Source organism: Caloenas nicobarica, chromosome 7 (assembly GCF_036013445.1).
Source record: "Caloenas nicobarica isolate bCalNic1 chromosome 7, bCalNic1.hap1, whole genome shotgun sequence".
Lineage (NCBI taxonomy): Eukaryota > Metazoa > Chordata > Aves > Columbiformes > Columbidae > Caloenas > Caloenas nicobarica.
Genome location: NC_088251.1, coordinates 5,314,282 through 5,330,915, shown reverse-complemented (window position 1 = coordinate 5,330,915; position 16,634 = coordinate 5,314,282). Strand labels below are relative to the sequence as shown.

Genomic DNA, 16,634 nt, shown 5'->3' with positions numbered 1-16,634 from the left:
AGATTACACCCTGCGGAGCCGATTCAGAAGAGAGCTTAGGCTGGCTGCCAGGCCAGATACCGGTATATTTGATTTCCCTGACCTTACTTTTGCAAAAAGTAGAGTCACTTCTAAAGGCCTCAAGAACTATATAGGGGTAGGAAACCATTCTGCACTCAGCTATCGAGATTTGGGAGTCGCTTCCCTGCCACAGTCACACTTGGTACGAGCGATTCGGAGCGATGGGATTTTCTGAGGCCATCAAAACATTTTCAAGTACCAGCAAATTGAAAAATAAGGTGCCCATGGGGAGAGACATGACATTGTGAAGCCAGAGCTCCGGGGCATTTTGGATCAATGTACAATGTGCTGTTCATGGGACTCAATGAAACAATTACAGCCCTCCCGTTGATTGACTTTGTTTTCTACTGTGAATCAATAGATTATCAACTGTAAATGTCAATGTGTTCGTTCTTTCCTAGGAGGTCACTCTGCAAGGTAACAGTGAAGAACACACGTTACTTGACTAAATACACTTTTGAATTGCTAGCTATGGACAAATGCCTCGATTTCTAGAGAACTGAAAGATGCTCATATATGCAAAAGAAAAAGTGAGACACAAAAACCCCCTCAAAACCTCCAAGGAAAGGTGAATGGAAAATCAGCTCTTAAAATGTATCAAAATCTTCAGGCATAGGAAGCATATTCCTCTTTGTAAACGGGACGTATATTTAGACAGCTTCACCCCTTTGGATTGAGTGGGTTTCTGTTAGGAGAGTTCTGCCTTTTCAGGAACGGCCGATTTTAATTTAGCAAGTCTCATTTTTCTCTTTCAGTATTCTGTTTTTTTCCCCCGCTACGGAAGCAATAATTGTTATTGTTATTTTACAACACAAGGCAATAAAATATAGATTTAATATATCAAAAGCAGATCAAAAGAAGATGCATGAGCTCCAATTTCATTACACTGCACTGGAATCCCTAGACTATCTCTACCCTGTTCAACAGGCCCATGAATACAGGAGGTTTGAGAGGATCACCACCCACAGCAGGTATTGATTTGGAGTGAAGGGTGTCAGTCATGAGACGGGGGCTTTGCATTATGTCAGAACCTGAAGCTCGTCGGTGTAAAACTGAGACTACGCGTTACTCGAGGTCCAGCATTATTCCCTTGGCTTTGCTGCCAGGTCCCACCTGGGGCAGCCACCTTTTATCTCCATAAATGCCCTTCTCGTCCCAACTGAACACTTAAACCGCTGAAGATTTTCATCAGGTTGCTGCCACGTTTATTTTTGCTGAGAAGGCAGCGTCTCACGTGTCCCCCAATTACAACGTGGCAAGAAAGTGCTAATTTATTGCTGGCTGAAATGTGCTGACAGCCTCCAAATGAACGAAGGAAGCGACAGAAATACTTCTGTCTCACAGCACCATGGAACATCCCTATTTTATCTAAGAATGACAACGCCTCTCCCTAAAAGTATTTGTCGAGAGGGAACAAGCTATAAGAGTTATCATGAAGCGTACAAGCTCTCACGGATGCTAACATAGCAAGAGGAGTATAAAAAAAAAATATACAATAATATGATAGAATATTATGCAATAATAATGTGATACAATAACCAGGAAATCCAGTGTGGTGATTCGAAAGGCCAGCATGGGGGAAGTCCCCTCTCCCTGGATGGTCCTAAGGTGCCACCAACCCTCCAGAAGACACAACACCTGGAGCAAGACGTTGCTCGGAACCCCCTCCCAGCCTTCTGCCAGCTCCTGGAGAGCAGTTTATTCACTCCCTTTACTGAAGCCAGCTGAGAAAGGAGTATTTATAAAACATCTGGGACGTTATGGACTGCAAAAATCTCAACTTGAGGACACCTGCAGCACCCGTCGCAACAAAGCCTCTTCCAGGCTTCTGGGCACTGCAATAGAGTATTTGTATGAAAAATAATAAATAATTTAAAACCGGGAAGCTTCCTTTTTCAACTGATTTGTCTTTGACCACATTCATCTTGAGCAACAGAGACTGATACATTCACAAAACAAATGGGTTGCAATGCCCTTGGCAATGAAGTGTTGCAGTCTCATGACCTCTAAGTTCACTACTAGAAACCTGATTTCGATATCACTTTATTCCCTGCATAGGTGAGAATGAAGTCCTGATATCAAAATAACTTAGGATAAAACCAAAAGAGGGATAAGGAAAGCAGAAAAATAATGTACTTTTTTTTTCCCCCAGCTTTCACAATCAATGCACCAGAAACCTCACCAAGACAAGACCCCCCAGGGCAGGTGTGAACTGAGCATTGTTTGTTTGTTTTTTTAAATAAAATGTTGTGTTTGACTTAAAATTATCAGTTGGCTTCTGAAAAGACAGGGCCTTAGCAATGGAATGGACAAGCTATTAGCAACCAAGTGCAACTGCTAATTGTCAGTGAGCGCAACACACACCTCTCGCACCAGAAGACGCGACCACACTGCTCATTTTTGGAGACAGCATTTTCCCCGAGATGCATTGATGCAGTTGTTGCAAACCCACTGAGAAATATAGGCTAGCTATCAAAATGCACGCAATAAACAGCATATTAGACATTATTAATGCTCCGACTGCACATGGTTTGATAAGAGTTGATCAATTAAACTACAACATCGAAAGGAATAACAAGAATTACTTAATCTAGAATAACATCAAAAGCATTTGGAGATGGATAACTCTGATAGCTGGCCCCTCCTCAAGTGTTCTACAGATCTTAATGTCAGTAATGTACTAGTAGTATATTATTAATTTTAATAAATCTAGAATTATAAAATCCAGACTATTAGTCTTAAAAATCAGGATTAAAAGCTATTTCAACAAATTCGCGCATCATTCAACTAATGAAGCACAGAACTTTGTCAACCTCACCTGCCAATGATTTTTTTTTTTCTGATACACCACAGTTAAGAGGAGAGTAAAAAATTAAACTTGGAATGAGACGTTAATGAAAGAGACCCAGAAAACGTGGATAATCAGACAAGAAGTAACCTTAGTGCTACGATGGGGTTCGCAAGCTGGACCATGCCCTCTCGTGGCTGCAGCTTGAGAGCATTTAAGGAGAGAGAAATTATATTTGCTGGTAGAGTAAGGGTTGGCTCTTCACCGTATTTTACAGAAGTGTGGTAGATAAACAGAAAATACAGATCTGTGTCAAACAGAAAAAAATCAGTTAGGATAGTGACAGTTATTATTTTGAAAAAGCAACATGTATTTGCTGATGTAAAACACTGAAATAATTATGACATTGATTACTGGAGCAGGTGGCACTAGGACACCATGCTGAAAAAGAAAAAGTGGACTGATGGGGGAATATTTAAGAAAGCTCAATAAAACATCTTAAAAATATGACTATTTTGAAAGGTAATCGGGATTGTTCAGCTTAGAACGAACAGCAGGTTGACTTGGTGACAGTCTTCTAAAACGTCTAGAGCTGTTGCAAAGAAAAACCTCAGTGATTGCTCTTCGCGTTCAGGTAGGACAGAACAAACCGGGTTCACTTGCAACCAAAAGTTTGAAAAATAAATACCAGATATTAAAAACTTTCAATAACCAGGCTACTACTGACTGCAGAAAATCACTTTAAGGAATTTATTGAACTGCCTTTGTTAGAGATTGATGCAAAGCACCAGGTTCACCCCATGAGGGACAGTGGATGGGTTCTTGCCCTGCTTCAGCCTGGAGAAGACAGTTTTTAGAAGTCCCATCCAGCCTACACTTTTCTGATACTATGCAGACACTGGAGAATTTTAACAGAATTCATACAATTTCATCTCTTTTTTTTTTTGCTATAAATGCACTACACTGAGCTCATTTTTTTTTCCTCTCAATATTCTACAATGCTCCATTGATTTCTCCTAGACAATGGGAAATGAATAAAATCTGACATATTTATTTTAAAGCCTGCAGCAGACTAAATTGTAAATAAATCCTGCTTTTTCTGCAGCACAAAGGTTGCAGACTGACTGTCCCCGAGGACTCTGCTCTCTTCTCACTGCTTAATAGACTTTCTAACACTTTCTTTTGTCCTGATAGCAATCTCTCAGCAGGACTTCTGGCAGACACATGTATTATGTGTCAAAACCAGAGTGGAAATAACGGATGGGAAGCACAAAAATCTGATGGGAATAGTTATAATGAGGAAATGAATATAAATAAACCAGCAAAACATAACCATGAAGAGATATAGCCAAAAAGCTTCTGAGCTGTTACTTGATGTGCCCAAGATCAGCCCCTGTTTTCAGAGTTAAGACTGTTTTGTATTAATATAGATAGCATTAACACATGCTATACTTGGTTTTATATGTTAATTTCATCTATTTACATTCCTATTTATTTTAATACTGTTAGAAAACAAAGCTCCCCCAAGATGAGCCTTAAATGTGCTATAAAATGCATACAGCAGATTAATTTATAGAATACTATTTATTTAGGAATCCACTGACCACAACTAGCATCTGGACACTATGTTCAGTACGAGTTGTTATTGTATATCTGTTTCTGTAAATCTGTTCCGGCTTATACAACATATTTTGACACCATTATCTTTGTACTTAAGCAGTTCTATTCACAACATTTTCTGTTTATTAAGTGTTCGTATACTTGGCAACTTAGTCACTGTACTTTAAAAAAAACCACCAAAACATATAAAATGAGCTTATTATAATCAACCTAGCTGGTATACTCATTTTGTTAGCAGCTACGGCTCACATATTTGGTTGACACCATGTATAAAGGGTGTTATTTATTAATATACAATTTGTTTTCCACGGAGCACTTTTATTTCCCCAGTGAGACTAATCCCTGTCTCACAACTAAAGGCAAATCACACCGCTACTTACCTGTTAATGCTCCTCTGACCAGGAGCCGCCTTCGGTTCCCCTCTCTGTCACACAGGGTCATCTCCAACCCTTCCTCACCCAAGGAGAACATCTCACCACCTTGCCCTCTGAAGGACAACCACAGAGCCAGGGCGTGGAAACTCCCCATCGCTTTGACGAACTTAAGAAAATAAATCATTTGGCAAGTGGAAACATAATCATCTTGCTTCTTTTTTTTTCTTATGCTCAGTATGTGAGATCATAAGTAAAAGGCTCCGAAGGTGCAGTTTTATAAATATATTGGGTACAATACGTGGCTGTGATGCTTCTGGAAACGCTGATGATTCCCCCAAAATGTGGTGATGGTTTCTGCCCTAAATATTGTCTACACCCTCCCAAAAGCAGACGTTCCTCTAGCAGGACTGGGACAGAACGAGCAAGAAGAACTGTTAACGAACCCATGTCTGAAGGATTATCTGGGACAACCAGAATGAGAGGGAATTCAGAAATAAACGGCTGATCAGGCTGGTCGCTTCGGAACGATCACCTGGCACAGACATTCATGGAACTTCTGACTGATGGATGTAGACTCCAAAGGAGCAATGAAACAGAAAAAATAAATGTTCCCAGCAGTACAATTTGAAGGACAGAGCCTTGTGCACTGGGCCACCGCAAACCTTGGCACACCAGGATTTCAAGCCACGGTGGCACTGGGCTTCGACAAAAATCTCATTCAGGAACCTGGAATTACATGGAATTCTGCCCCTTTCAACTGGAAAACAAATCAGTGTTTGGTTATCTTGTGCATGTAGCCCAGATTTCTGGGTTGCTTGTTTGGCTGTTTGCTTCAGATAAAGGATTTTTTCAACAGGCTGGAAATGGTATATAGTTTAACTAAAATAAAGAGCTAGTCCTATCTGGTCTCCATTTGTGAAAATCATTCTATTCTATCCCCATTCTATTCCCATTCCCATTCTATTCCCATTCCATTCCCATTCCATTCTCAAAACAACTACAAATTCTGTTTCAAAGCATAAACTCTCCACTAATCTGTCTAGCCAGAACTAAAATTTAGTTGTAAAATATGGGCATATATTTGGAACTCAGAGGTATCCCTTCTAACCACTGCTACTGTTTTTGACTCCCCTGATTTTGCTGAACACTTAGACAACCTCCAAGAGAATGAATTCCTACAAAGAAAGACAGATGTCACACTTGTCGCTATTATTTACTTATAATAATCCACAGAGACTAGAAATAAATTTATTTTCTATACTTAGAAATCAAACAGGCCTGGTGAAAAGCAGTTACAAACTCAACATGCAGGTTCTTTTGCATTTAGTGAAATGTGTTGATGCTGGAAACAAGTAAGCTTTCCATTTATTTCCAATTAAAACAAAGAATGGTATTTTTTAGCACTGGTCACAGATCTGCATTTTCTTACAACCATTTTATGCTCATTTATCAACAGACAACAGAACAAGGCAACCTTAGAGATTAAATCTCACAAACTAACTACACTACAAAACCTCTTATAAAATAGGTTGTACTAAATTAAACATCTCTAAAGTCAACAATTCTCAATGACAACATCTTATTAAATAAAATCATAATAGTGGTGAATTTTCAGCTCCACTGAAGTCAATAGCAAAATTTACAGAACTTCATCCTCAGGCTCTCTTCCATTTCTAAACCAGGGATAGAGGTATCAGTCCTGAAAAATACCGCACCAATTCCCTTCTAAAATAACACTGAAGAAGTGAGTCAGATCTCAGCATACTACACCAGATGAACTCAATTTTTGAGTTAATCTCAATGGTGACTGGTTTTTTTTAGATATACTTATATATTTGAGTTCAGTAAGAGTGAGAAGCCCGGGAGGTGCTGCAGTTCCAGGGGAGGTCAGAAAGGGAAAGCACCATTTCAGAATTCACAGAAAATGGTCATTTACCTCTAGTGGTCACACCAATCACAACTTCAAGCTGTACTCAATTTTCCATTTTATACTTACCTCACTTTTCTTTAACTGCAGTCTTTAAAAGATGCCCAAGAGAAACAGAGCATCATGTCTACTACATATCTAGAAGGCAAATCAGTAACAAATTGTGGGCACAAAAGACGGAGCTCTTCAAGAACTCTCAGTGATGATGGTGATGTTACATCTGCTCCCTTACAATTTAACAGAAACTTCTCCAGGAGCACAGCAAGAACCATCATTAAATGGTTTTTATAATCTTTAAGATTTAGTAAGTCACACTAGAATTCCTCTGTGCCCATTAGCTGATTTTATGTTATATAAAATGTTTTTCTCATTTATTTTGGTTTTAAGCCATATGGGCATGACCGCTTTTCAACACATTGGGTAGGCAAAAAATGTTACGCTATTTAACATTTCACTGAGTGGCAAGAGTATTTTCTCCACAGAAAGGAACTCTTTATAATAATGTTCATAAGTCGCATTTAGTGGTTCTCCCCTGACAATAGGTTTAGATAAGACATGGACAAACTAGATTGTTTGGTATACAGAAGCTTCTCGGTACCAGGCAAGAGACAAACACATACCAGATTTAATGCTGACAGATATAATCGATTTTGTTGCAGACTGGGAGTAGATCAATACAATAAATCCCCATTAATAAGATATAAAATTACTTTTGTAAATTACTGTTGAAGCTGTGCTCTCTATCAATAATATTAAAATGATCAAACAGATATGGAAAAAAGTTAAATCTGCAATGCACTTGAATCCCAAAATTCTTACGTCTGTTCCGCACAAAAATCAACCATTAATATTATTGGCCAAGTGTTTAAAATTAAATCAAGCCCATGAATGTCAGGAGATGTTACTCTCAGAGAGTAAAACTTTCCTGTCTGGGGAAAAAAATCTACACATATATTCTTGAATAAGAATCTTTCTTCAACATTTAACAGGAAAGTTCAAGTTGATTCAAGGTGAATATGAGCTCCTGTTATCCAAGAAGACACACAAATGCATTGGTATCATTTCGATGTTGTGGCAGATTACTGAATTCTACAACAGTGTTATTTCCCCAAATTCCTATAACTTGTATGACTTGGTAGGGACACAAACTACTAATGACAGCGTTCATATATAAGAAAATAAAGTGCTTTGATAAAGCATCACAACTTCCTGTGTTTCCAACAGAAATATTTAGTAAAACATTATTAAAGATGTTAACCTGTGAGCTGCTGCACCATAAACAAAACAGTCAGTAAAAATGCAGAAATATGATATTTAAGTCTTCCCATATAATTCTGTAGAAAAAAAATTGCAACAAAACCCAGCAGTGGTACCTCAGGTGTTTTTTTTAGCATAGTTCTGAAATGTGCACTGAAGAACTTCAGGGGAAACCTCCCAAGCTCTATTTCACGTTAGCGATGTGCATTAAAATATCCGCTCTTTTTAGACAAAGGATAAGGCTTATACCAAAACAACACTGTGCCGCTTGGCTGCATATCTTTGGTATATTTATAGTGCAACTATTCTCTTTCTTCTCTAAAGGGGAAAGTTTTCCCAAGCCCTGCATCATCTACTCCTACATTCACTAGGACCTCAGACACTAACCTACGGCTTTAAAAAAATGAAGAATGTGCAGTGAAGATATTTTCCTCCTGGCTTTTAAATATACTATTGAAATAAAATTAAACCATGCCAGATTTCACATTAGAAAGTAACAGCGCATTTCAAATTCTCTTGCAAGAGTTTAGGAGCATACAAATGTGAGCATAAATTTCATGACAATTTTAAATGACAGATAGCCAAGGTGCTATTCGAAAACATTTGTAATTTAATTATTATTATTCTAGATTTAGTCAACCTTTGCCTCTACAAAAAAGACACCTGTTTTTAATTTTGCTTAGATACTTTGAATTACTCAAAATGCGCAGAAAGGCTAGAACTACTTAATTAAAATATATTGCGAGCATGTTTTTCTAAGCTTATATTGCTAAAGCCTTGCTGTATTATAAATTTTATTGGAGCTGGCCTTTAAACACAGTACCATGTATTCACACAAGCCTGATATATACCTGCATTTTGTACTGCTATTTGCGTAGACATACCAACACACGACTACAGTAGACACCATCCAGTGGCAGTGCAATAAAATGTAGCGCCATCAAAATGCCATTTAATGATTTTTTTTCAACTCCTAAACAACAACATTCTTTCTGAACAGGTCTGGCCAACCAAACTTGCGTATTGCTGAACGCTGGCTTCGTCGCTTGGCCCCTTCCTCCTTTTCTTGTACACGCTGTAAGGCATCACGGTTCTCTTGTGAAGTACCCTCACCCTACCCAGCTCCTTAATACGACCTTCATCAACTGCAAAAGAAGCAGAGGACACAAAAATTAGTTATGCATATTGTCCATATGATCTTAATTTATGCAACTGACTTCAATATGCATAATGAAAACTGTATGAAGTAATAAAATTAATCTGCAGATGAAAGCAGAGCTGATCTACAGAGCTGGCTTCTTGAATCATGGCTGCAAACAAAACCTAGATTGCAAAGCAACTGTATTTGTGGTGTGTGAAAAAATAAATCACACATCGCACGTTTCTAATGGTGATATATACCATTTCTGAGAATACCTCTCCTGCTGTATTTTAACATTCATGTTCATCTAATGCTCGCTGGAGTCCGCTGCCAGAAGTGAAACTCTATCTGGGAAATATTTCCAAACACAATTAACGAGATTTGCTGTTATTGCCATATTGCGCTTAATTCCTACACCACTTGCAAAACCCACCAGCACGGAGCACTCCCCCAATTGTGAAAAGTGTATTAAAACCAGCAAGAAGCCTCCACACTGTTTGCCTCAGGTAAGCATCAGGCAATAAAATACCTTCTTCCCAGGTGAAACTCCCTGGCCCTCCAGCCCCCATCTTTTTTCCCCTCATTTATACTGGTTCCTGAGTTTTCCTAGTAGAACAAATTTAAACAAATGTCCTTAATTCAAGTCTGAGCGCCAAGCTGTGCAGTGCAAGCACTAGTTGGGTGGGCATGACATAATTCCTCAAGCTTTCAAAGATACACACACCATAGTTGAATGTTGTTAACCTCACCTACAGACCCCTTGTGACTTAATTGAACCAGAATCATGCACATAAGAGCATCGTTGAACAAGTTAAAACTTCCTTATTTTAATGATGATGCTACTATTGCTGAATAATAACATTATATAGCTGCTGCCAGTCAGAAAAATTGGCTCTACAGTGCTAGAGGACTCTAAAGAATGTGAGAGAACACACCACGTGGCCAAGGCCATTGAAGGATAAATTCATAAAATTATTATAAAACATCAGTAAAAGAAATTTTGGACCTTTTCTGAACTTTAGGTTTAAAAAGCCACCAATGTGAGAGTCACACACAGAAGCTGAAATATGAGTTTGAGAATAGTACCATATAAATTCAAACAGTAACAGAGATGCTCACTAGAACATCAGCATCTTGGGACATAAAGTACTCAAAGATTCAACCTTTTTTCAGCATGAGGATATTATTCTGACTGACGAGACAGCACAGATAAATAAAATTGTTTAGCTTTAACTATTGCATGAATCTGCCCCAAGTTAAAATATTTTATATGTTCATGTGCTTATTTTAAGTTAGAACACTGAAGGCTCCTTGAAGAGGATGTAGATGGTGGTACCCACCCAACATCCTTCCCCACCTACAGCACCCACCACGAAACCTTCTGCTGATCATCAGTTGACTCAAAATTAAACCAACTGCTGTGGAAAATCAGACCAGTTGAACAGCTACTTCATGGGCAACAATAGTTTTTATTTATAAGAAAATAAACAGAGAGAACTTTTTCAGCAAGTTTCACAAACGGCAATAGATCCAAAGCACACAAGATATGACACCAGCTCTGGGAAGCAAACTGGTCACCAAGTCCTGCCTTATTTTCTCATTTACATACCTGAAGCTCACTAGACTTGGCCCAGGTAAGCTAAACAACTTGTCTGGAAGAATCTGAAGAAATCTATAAGACAAATCTCTCTATTCAAATGTAGTCCTTACTACAGAAAAACTTAACACTCTTTATGCTTTATTAAAGACAAAAGAGGTCATTAAATACTTTTCTTTGCAAGACATTCTTAAGACCCTGTCCTTATTCATCCACAGAAATGCCTTATAAACGTTTTCCTGCCAATTGCCTGAATTTAGTATGTGAAACTTAACAAAGTCTACTTTACAAAGTTTAAAATGACTTCATTACTTTTATCTGTGTTTTGATTCCTGACATGAAAGCACAATGTATTTCTTAAGACTTAACTAGGAAAATGTGGTTTGAAGGAAGAAAATCTGAATAGTACTTGCTAAGATTGCATTCTCCACTAATTATTGTTGGCAATTGCTTTAGATAAACACCCAAGTCAAAAACACTTTATGGCTTTCTCTCCGTCTTTGAAATCCATTCGGTTTTTGATGTGTGGCCAACACCTTTCTGATATCCCAAGAGGCTGTTTTTCCTACCAGCCCTACCGCCTCTTCTATTACATCCTCGTCCTTTCTCAGAGTTCACCAAGGAAAAATGTGCAAGTTTAGCTTCTGGAGGTGACAGAAGTGTAAAGTTATTTTAACTTCTTAAATTCCAAAGTTTATATTTACTGCACCTCTAGGCTGACTGTAAGTTTGTGCCCTGAAATGGATTTAGGCCAAGCCTAGCCTCCACAGTCTCACGCCAAAAGCACCTTCAAAGGTGTTCACTACTCACTGCTGATACTCCTTCCTTTCAAGTAACACTGAAGCGCGATACTCTGGATGAGTTCATCTTTTGGCTCGTAGCATTCCTGGCCTGCAGATTCAGTTTCTTACAGTAACTAAAATTACCGTACCTTCAGTTTCACTATAGCCCCACTGGCTCAGCTGAACTCGGTTCTTGTTGCTCAGCGTGTGTTTTTATACACTCACTTTTATGAACTACATCAAGTGTGGTCAGTGCATTATCCTCCTTGCACACTAGTTCTAGCTCTACAGCCACATGAAACTGCTATTATGACAAAGGGTTCTAGGAAATTTGTTAAGCGCTGCATTTTTTACCATTTATTTATTTCTGTGCATCCTCTCCAGACATGTCTGGAAACTTTATCACTTGAAATGACTGGATTTGGTGGAAGCAGTTCTATCAATAAAGATGGTACAGTACTGCTAACGTCCTTTCGAGGTCCTGGGACTTTACCTTTGTATCTGTGAAAATTACCTTCTCATGGTAATTGTAGTCTACAGAAGAGACACTGTCACTTCACATATAAAACATACAAGGTTTTACCCCATAATTCAGTTACATGTATCAATATAGTTTGGAGACTAGATACATAAAAACCCTAAACTTCAGAAAAATCAATTCTGTAGGTTGAAAGTACCTGTTGCTTTAGGAAACTGAGCAAGTGAGGATGCCAAATGTCTGTCTTTACAGAAGTATCATCCTGTAAGTCCCAAAGCCAAAAATAGGTCTAAATTCTTGTTGAATAAATAAGCTGTCACTTCTTTCTCTTCTCCCCTTTGGTCCTAAACCATAAAATTATTTATATAGCATTAACCTACTGAAATTTGCATATAGGTGAGATTTCATGTATAATTCAGCCTTGCCACCATGATGCCATAAAAAATGGCAAAGATTGCAAATAGGTGTTAAAATCCTTTGTTCCCAGCCCCGTATCACTATTAAATGCAATCCATACCTAGATTTCTTTTCTAAAAAAAACCCAAAACATATCAGATACATTGCTAAGTATCAGTGAAAAACAAAGCAAAAAGTAGAAGGGATCTAAAGACCCTCTACGCAATGGTTTGTCTCAGTAGATAGCAGGCACATACTGGTTTGATTTCTTGGCCCAGCTACACACACACACGCATCTTCATCAAAGATTGTCAACAGACACTGCATAATAAGCTAAAAGTAAGAGCCGTGGTCTTCAGAGGCAGCCCCAGAAATACTTTTATACTCAAGAGACCAGGAGGAATGTGAAGAGCAGGAATCCTGACACACTCCCATACAATTCTGGTTTTATTTCTTTGCGCAACCCAAACCAACTTCGCCCCAAAACTGCGAGTTCCCTCCCAAGACCAAAACACGAGTTTCATATCCTGATATGGGTTCTTGCTGAAATACCAACATAAAATAAGGAGGAGGAAATACTTTACCACTTCTATTCACGGCAATAGCATCGGCATGCATTTACACAGAAATTCAATGTTTCACATTCTGAATTTTTTCACACAGGTAGGAATTGATTAGCACTTTCATAAAATTACTTTGGGAAGCCAATACCCAAATATTTTTATTCTCTGGGCGCATTAATCTTTATTATTACTACCTAACACAAGCTGAAGTGAAAACCAGCTACATCTGGTCAGAAAGCTGGGCAGGCACCTGCGAAGCCGCATCCCTACACAGGCGCAGAGCCAACATCGCGATGAAAAAAGTGCGATGGTTCAAAGGCTTTTGGAGCAAACTGTTGCTAAACCAGATTTTTGGGGGTGGCTGATTTGGGTCAAAGCTGGTTTTGATGAATGGCGATGCAGAAAGCTGGGCTGGAGCGGCAGCGCTCGGAGCCGCGCGCGATGGGTGCGATGGGTTCCCTCCTCCCCCTGGATATTCCACATGGACGAGACATTTTTCAATTTGTCAGGGGATAATCTAGAAATGCGAGCAACCTAACTTTTTCTTTTTAAAAAAAATGCATTTTTCCATCTACAGGAAAATAAGTGAAGATATAATTAAAAATAAGTGACAAATTTATTGACTTTCTTATTTTTTAAATAGGAAAAACGACAAGTGCCAATTTTCAGAAAAAACTCACATTAGTCACAGGAAAATATTTCTTACGTTTTCTGTACAGAGTGGATTCAGAATTAGTAAGAAGCCTTACTGAGGTCTGGCATTTCTAATTCAAAAAAGAAATGTGGCAATCCTGCTAAACTCTGAAATGATGCTGTTTCTGATCAAAAGTTTCAGTTTCCTTAAATGATACTTAAAACCCTCCTGGAACAAAGAAAGTATTTGATCATCTTCACTTTGTGTTTTTGCATCCCTGCAACACAGAGAACCGGATTTTTTTTTTCCCTCCACAGCAGGATGAAACAGTGGAAGAAAGAAAGCAAACAGGCAAAGAACCAGTCCTAATTCAACATTTAAAATATTTAAAATTGTGCCATTAACTGAAACCTGTGATTCACTTTGAAAGCAGTCTTTGAAGGAAACTCCCACGTAAATAACTCATATTATAAACTGGTATCCATTTTGCTTAAAAATGGAATCTCAGAAAAGCTATTTTTACCTCTAAGCATTAAATCCACAGGAAAAAGAAAAAAAAGTATGAAGATTAACACTTGAAAACTGTGGTACTTTGAGACTGACCAAAGGGCATCCTTGGTTTTTGGTTTTGTTTCAAGCTGTTCTTGGTTCTTAATTTTCCATTTTGAAGCAGTGAGGACTTGCATCGTTTTAAAAGATGAACACTGTCCGCATTTCCCAAATCGAATTAAAATAACACGTTTAAAATTCAATTTACAAGGAATTAAGAGGTTTCATGATACCCAAGCTTTCAAACTAGGTGTAAAAATGATCAAAAGCAGCACTCATGCTTTGCTGGTTACACTACAGCAATGTTCATTTTTTGGAGAAACACTACGGCCTTGCTGAAAAAGCCACATCTGGTTTACATGACCTTGTCATAGTTAATGATCAATGATTTTAAAACAAAGAAATTTTAAAAGTTAAAAGGAAGAAACAAACTAACATTTCAAATTTTATGACTGAAATATAGGAGATATGAATTACTGGAAATACAAAATGTTTCCGCCTCTATCAGAAGTGTAATGTATCTGACCTTTGAATTTAAGCTCATTTATTACAAAATTTAAAGCATTATTTCTTTTCCTTCACCAGCAAAATATAGGAAGTCATCCTCAAAAATAAAATAGACAATACACAGTGACAAAAGAAGCAACACCCATTAGCAGCAATATTTCTATAAAACAGTTGAAATGTGTTTTTTCCTCATATTGCTTCATTCATCCTAGACTCATACATTAAGAAATATTAAAGACTTGTATGCCTTGGGGTATAAAAGTACTAACTTGAACCAAAATAAGAGTACAGTTAAAATGAAGCATAAACAACAAGTACAATTCAATGAAAAGAATTCTTAATTAAAACCAGAAAGCGCAAGTCACAAAGGAAGTACAGTAAAATCTTCTCAACCAGCCAACTCTCTGCAGTTACTCTAACAAGAAAAAAACCCAGGAACTTTTGAACTAATTGTTCAAAAAGAGAACGTTTCTAAGGAGAAAAATGCATCTTATCAAAATATTATCAACTATCCTTAAAACACAAAGACAGAAGAAACACAGTTTTAAAAGTAAAACTTATAGAGAACCTTAAAATGGGTAAAGATGGGAAGTTGCAATGAGGGTAAATCCTAAAACCATCTTCCATACAAAACTTTTGGGCTCCGTGCCTGAAATCATACCGCTGGTTTATGATTTGCAATTCAATCTGGAGAAGCAAGCAGCCTAATCACCCAACAAACGCGTTCAAAATCCGCTCCCCCTGCTGCGCCACGCGGAAACAATAACTCATTGTGTTTTGACTCTTATTATTCTAGTAGTAGTAAACATGAATAGGGGCCAATGGAAAACATCTCCTGGGAATACAGGAGTTCAGAGCAGTTCTTGTTTTCAGCTGTAATTCACAGGAATTAAGCAAAGGCTCCTGGTTTACCTGAAAATACAATCTTTTGCCTAATGGTAAAATACAAGTATGGTCCACTGGTTTGGACACATTTGAAAGAGATGCACATAAAACAATAAGTATAAAATTCCAGTTTATTTATGAGGAGCTCTCATATAATAGAATTATTCTAACCTACCTCAGTTTATTATCCTGAAATACGGTGTTGGGGAATAGAGTGCCTGAGCTTATTGAGACTTACTGACTGAGAAATGGCTATCGAAGGCTGGGTTTAAATGATACTGATACTTCTCCAAGGACTTGCTTTTCAAGGATGCACTATAAAAACAAAAACCAGAAGTACCAGGGAAAATGTTAAGTTAAGTGAGATTGAACAACTGCTTACACAAAACCAGTATCTAGTGCCTCCAAGTCAAGACACTTAGACAAAAAACAAACAAAGGAATATAATCTAGTAGATGGCAAGTGGACAAAGATAACTATTTCACTTTTTAGATGCTCTTCCAGAAGACAAAATGAACCAGTCGATTCTTTTGAAGTTGTATCTCTGACACTATTCTTGATGACTTCAGATACGAGAAATGAGAATGTGAATTGCCAATAAAGAATATTAACTCCATATCCAGGACCGCTTTTTTTTTTTTTTTTTCCTTGTTTTTAATACCCTTTTTGGTACAGCTTGGATTTAACTGCAGGAACACTGAGAGACACAAGCTCTGTACGTGTCCCTGCTGACTGTCCCCAAACTCTTCCGTGGCTGCAGAACCAGGTTTTGCAAATCCAAACTAGTTAGGACAAAGTTTTACAAGCTCGCTCATGCCACAATTCATTTTGGCTGGACTCTGCAGGCATTTCTGATGCCCAATTCTGATCACACTGGGTTCTGGGGAGGTTTATTTGCTCTGGGTCAGCATTGATAAGCCTGGCCAAGCTTTCTCCTGCATCTCTCCATGTTTCTCAGAATCTCCATTAGCTGAGTTTTTCTGTTCTTCAAAGTATCTGAGGCACTCAGAACAACACGGGAATGTTCAGTATTTTGAGCTGCTCCTTCCTCTTTAGAGACAGAAGGGAAAAATCAT

At 38.1% G+C, this 16,634-nt stretch overlaps 1 protein-coding gene across 3 annotated transcripts in view; it reads right to left on the bottom strand.

Moving 5' to 3' along the window:
* Nucleotides 1-6,049: 6,049 nt before the first annotated feature.
* Nucleotides 6,050-16,634, bottom strand: part of ATE1 (arginyltransferase 1) — an 80,161-nt gene continuing 69,576 nt past the window's right edge. For all 3 annotated transcript variants that reach the window (XM_065639340.1, XM_065639339.1, XM_065639338.1), the window contains exon 12: nt 6,050-9,171. In XM_065639340.1, the coding sequence (XP_065495412.1) occupies nt 8,993-9,171 (179 nt within the window). In that variant the 3' untranslated portion in view covers nt 6,050-8,992. The remainder of the gene's footprint in view (nt 9,172-16,634) is intronic.